This window comes from Monomorium pharaonis, chromosome 1 (assembly GCF_013373865.1).
Source record: "Monomorium pharaonis isolate MP-MQ-018 chromosome 1, ASM1337386v2, whole genome shotgun sequence".
Classification (NCBI taxonomy): Eukaryota; Metazoa; Arthropoda; class Insecta; order Hymenoptera; family Formicidae; genus Monomorium; species Monomorium pharaonis.
The window spans coordinates 33,408,187-33,412,559 of NC_050467.1; the positions used below are offsets into that span (position 1 = coordinate 33,408,187).

Genomic DNA, 4,373 nt, shown 5'->3' on the forward strand with positions numbered 1-4,373 from the left:
ATTCAATCGAGATAGTCTTCGATAAGAATTAGAAATTAATAATTGCAAAAGCATTAGATTAATATTTCGGCTAGATTATAATTACAAATACAGTATATCGATCACAGCACATCGATCACAGCAAATCGTAAAAATTACTTTAGTACTTCTCGCGTGGAGAGACAGTCAGCAACTGTTTATTGTTGAGACTTGTCTTTGTGTGCATGACGTTGAGCATTTGTTTACAATGCTTTGCGACTCGCGTTCGTTGCGGACCGGACCGGCGCCGGGCGCGCGGCGGACCGCAGTGTTACAGCGGCAGTCGCAAGTGAAACAACGTAAGTATTTCGACCATTTTCAACTTTGATAATACATCATTTTTATAAGTTGGTTGTTATTAATTCTTTCAAATATATAATCTTATTTTGTATTTTATTATTAAAAAAGATGGCAACGACGAAGACGTCGATGGAGGTGGCAGCGACGGCGGTGACAGCGACGGCGTCGACATCGACGACGCCGACGGCGATGCCAGCGACGGCGTCGACATCGACGATGCTGACGGCGATGCCAGCGACGGCGTCGACATTGACGATGCCGACGGTGATGCCAGCGACGACATCGACGACGTTGACGGCGGTGGCAGCGACGGCGCCGGCGGTGGCAGCGACGGCGCCGACGGCGAAGATATCGACAACATCGCCGGCGATGCCAGCGACGACGTCGACGGCGTTGGCAGCGACGGCGCCGACGGCGAAGACATCGACAACATCGCCGGTGGTGGTAGCGACGACGCCACCGGCGGTGGCAGCGACGGCGTCGACATCGACGACGCCGACGGCGATGGCAGCGACGGCGGAGACATCGACGATGGCAGGGACGGCTGCGCCCGGCTTATTCACGTTAAATGTAAGTGTTTAACTTTTTATTAATTAAATAATTAACAAATATTAAAATTATAAAAATTACGTTAAATATATTTACGAATAACTACAAGCATTTTATTAACAGCATGTTTTATAATAAATATTTTTATTATAAATATTTCAGACCGAACAACTGGGAAAAATAATAAAAGAAATTATTTTTGGACGAGGACGAGGACGAGGACGAGGACGAGGACGAGGACGAGGACGAGGACGAGGACGAGGACGAGGACGAGGACGAGGTGGAAGAGGACGAGGTGGAGGAGGACGAGGTGGAAGAGGACGTGGTGGAAGAGGACCAGGTGGAAGAGGACAAGGTGGAAGAGGACAAACTATTAATTATAACTTTTACAGTGCATAACATTTATTAATAAATATAAATATTTTTTATTCTAAATATTACAAATAACTTAATCATTTAATCCTTGTGCATAATAGAAAATATAGATGTTAGGAATAATGTAGGTAAAGGGGGGGGGGGTTTTAGTGGGTGCAAGCCCCACACTACCCCACTGGACGGCCGGTGGGGTGTGCGGTAGGCATTTTCCCCTCCCTCGTAAAAAAAAAAAAAAAGAGGCTACATCTTTATTTTGTGGCAAGAATAAAGTCATCACGGTAAATTTGATTCGATCCTCGAGCATTCTTCCGCATGTGTTATTTTTTTTCGTCTCATTTTCATTACGAGATAAATATTTTTTTAATCACATCATAATTAAAAGATGTGACAGTGTCTTGCGTCTAATTCGGAAAGACACGCGAGATTCTTTTTAAACGAGTTAAGTTTTTTTTTAAACATATATAATACAAATATATAATTTAATAAATATATAATCGTATATATATATATATATATATATATATATATATATATATATATAAAATAAAGTGTAAGATATAATTTTAAAAATGATAAAAATTTCTAATCGTCGGTCTTTAAATACTTTATGTGAGCGAACTGAAAGGGCGAGCGAATGATAACGCGACAATTATATGAGAACGAGCGAGAAAGTAATGAGAGCGAGAGAGACGATTACAAGACCCAGGAGAGCGAGCGAAACAGTAATAGGAACGAGCGAGATGAGAATAATAAGCATAGAAAGAAGGATCGGAGGCTCGAGCTCGAGCCTTTTTCCCTCTCTTTGTTTGTTATTCTCATCTCGCTCCTTCCTATTACTGTCTCGCTCGCTCTCCAGGCTCTCTTGTTGTCATCTCCTTTGCTCTCATTACCTTCTCACTCACTCTCATATAGCTATCGCTTCCTGCACATTAGCACGGAACGCAACCGAAAAATTATGGACGTAGCACGGAACACGACCGAAAAATTGTGGGCATTGCCTCGAGAATATGGGCATTGGCTAAGTAGTTCATACACACTTTGTCAGGGGGCGTTTTGTAGCAGAGGATCACCGGGATCACCCAAATGCGGGCCGTGACACCTCTCATCCTTCTCTCTGATAGTAGCGTGTATGCATTTAAATCTACAGGGTGTCCCTGACCATGTGTACCAATACTCGTAAAGAGGTAAAAGGAATTGAGATGAACATAAAAGTCCAAAATTGTCTTGGGTTGTAACCGATCATCACCTCGTTGGGTAACGTATTCGCTTCGGAAAATCAAGAGAACAAACCTTTAGAAGACTCTCGTCCACGTCCTATTGGTCGCCAGCTCCTTTTATCTCCAAGAAGCAAGGAATTTCCGTCCGCCGCTCGCCGCGTTGACTAGCCGTCGCTTGCCGTCGGACAGATGCTATCTGCACTGTCGAGGAAACTCAGCACAGAACTTTCACCAGATGCTAATTACAACGCTCTACGCTTTCACGAGCGTATCACTATTACTATTTGTTTGAATAATTTTTATTTTTTTTTTGTTTCAGGAAATGCTGCTTTTGCCGTCGGATCGCCGCTGACTCTCTGGATCGCCTCGTCCCTCCAAGGATATGCTCAGGTACGTTGGAATTTACTCTACGTATGAACAGGATACCCCGGATGTTTAATATTCAGGACTTTAGTTTTAGGAACCCCCAGGATTCGTCGTTGGATCTCGCTCAGGTAAGTATCAGGTAAGTATTCACTACACAGTATGTTGGTTTGTTTTTCACAATAAATAAATAATTTATTAACGTCATTAACACTTAACCTATTAACAGCACTCCCGTACGCGTCGCCTTATCACATTCGTTTCGTTATGATATATGTGCTATTGCACTATGAACACTTGCCCGAACGCGTCGCTTTTTCACAATCGTTTCGATATAAGCGCGTTTTATTCGTCCGGCACCAAGCTACTCGTCTATTAATTTCCCGTCGCCTACTCGCATTCAGCGAACGGTCGTGGCTCTATTGGTTACGCGGTTGCGCTTCCGCGGAACTTGTGTGATTGCACAAAGCTAATCTCTAATCGCGAGTTAAAACTGCGCGGAGATGTTACCCGTGACGATTTCGGACTCCAACAAGCTGGTGGGGCGCCGCTGCGTCCCAATTTATACCGGCGTGCCCCTCCGGGCTCACGCAGTAACGCTCGACCAATCAGCGTTCGGATCTTCATTCCCTCGACATCTCGGCCAATGGCGCGATGTGGTGTGTAGCGGATGGTAGGTTGTCCCCTCCAGATCGTCTCCACCAATCCTGGCACGAGTGGCAGTGCCGCTGCTCAAGCTCCCCACTCCTCACTCACGGACCAATGGGCTCATTCGATCTGTGACTGTGGCGCTTGCCACAGCTGCTGTCAGATTTGCACACCAAGTGCATTCAGGGCATTTGGAAATGCCTTTTTTTAAATGCAACATGCTAATAAGCACGCCGCGATGTAAATGCGGCTGCACTTTTCGGTGCCACCGCCTGCACTTAATTTATTTTTTTACAGGAGCTGTCGTATCGACTTAACACTAACTTATGGACTATGTTTAGACTATGTTACAATAAAGAACATGCAAAAGGCATAAGAAATTAAAAAAGAAATATTCAAAGTATATTTTATCACAATGAACAACAGAAAATAATATTGCATTAACCGTCCCTGCAGTTCATGCATTACGCAAAATTAATATAATAAAATAGAACAGAACGAGCCTTTCTAACTCGATTCGCATAATAAACAAAGAATTTGACGTTTTCGTTTAAGTCGCGCTTATTCACGAATATCACGCGCGTTATTTGGGCTATGTATACAACCTAAAGAAAACGTATAGTAACTTTTTTTAAGTCTTACGTAACTAAAAGAAAAACTCATCGCGATTGCGTTTCTATGTCGCGATTTGATAACACAATGAAATTGCTTTGAACTTAACCTAAAAATTACTCGTACGCAGTTCGCTTTTCATTACAATACTACGTATCAATAACTAAACTCATTAAATTATATGTAACGTGAAAATAACAAAAGAATAATATTGCCAAGGAAGATAAAAAATAAAATAAAATAATAAGAAAAAATTACATGCGAAATTAGGAAATTATCATTCCTTAACTT

General features: G+C 42.6%; 1 protein-coding gene across 1 annotated transcript; it reads left to right on the plus strand.

Annotated features, from left to right (window-relative positions):
• The first annotated feature begins 226 nt into the window (after nucleotides 1–226).
• Nucleotides 227–2,338, plus strand: LOC118647167 (spore wall protein 2-like). The gene is made up of 3 exons (XM_036291462.1): nucleotides 227–317; nucleotides 427–888; nucleotides 2,208–2,338. The coding sequence occupies exons 1-3, from the start codon at nucleotides 227–229 to the stop codon at nucleotides 2,336–2,338; spliced, it is 684 nt and encodes a 227-aa protein (XP_036147355.1).
• The last annotated feature ends 2,035 nt before the right edge of the window (nucleotides 2,339–4,373 follow it).

What these genes read in the sequence shown, in the direction of transcription:
- LOC118647167 (XM_036291462.1), top strand. Translation starts at nt 227, where the DNA reads ATGCTTTGCGACTCGCGTTCGTTGCGGACCGGACCGGCGCCGGGCGCG. An exon ending in GCAGTCGCAAGTGAAACAAC is followed by an intron (nt 318 to 426) that starts GTAAGTATTTCG and finishes TTATTAAAAAAG; the next exon opens with ATGGCAACGACGAAGACGTC. An exon ending in CCGGCTTATTCACGTTAAAT is followed by an intron (nt 889 to 2,207) that starts GTAAGTGTTTAA and finishes TTATGGACGTAG; the next exon opens with CACGGAACACGACCGAAAAA.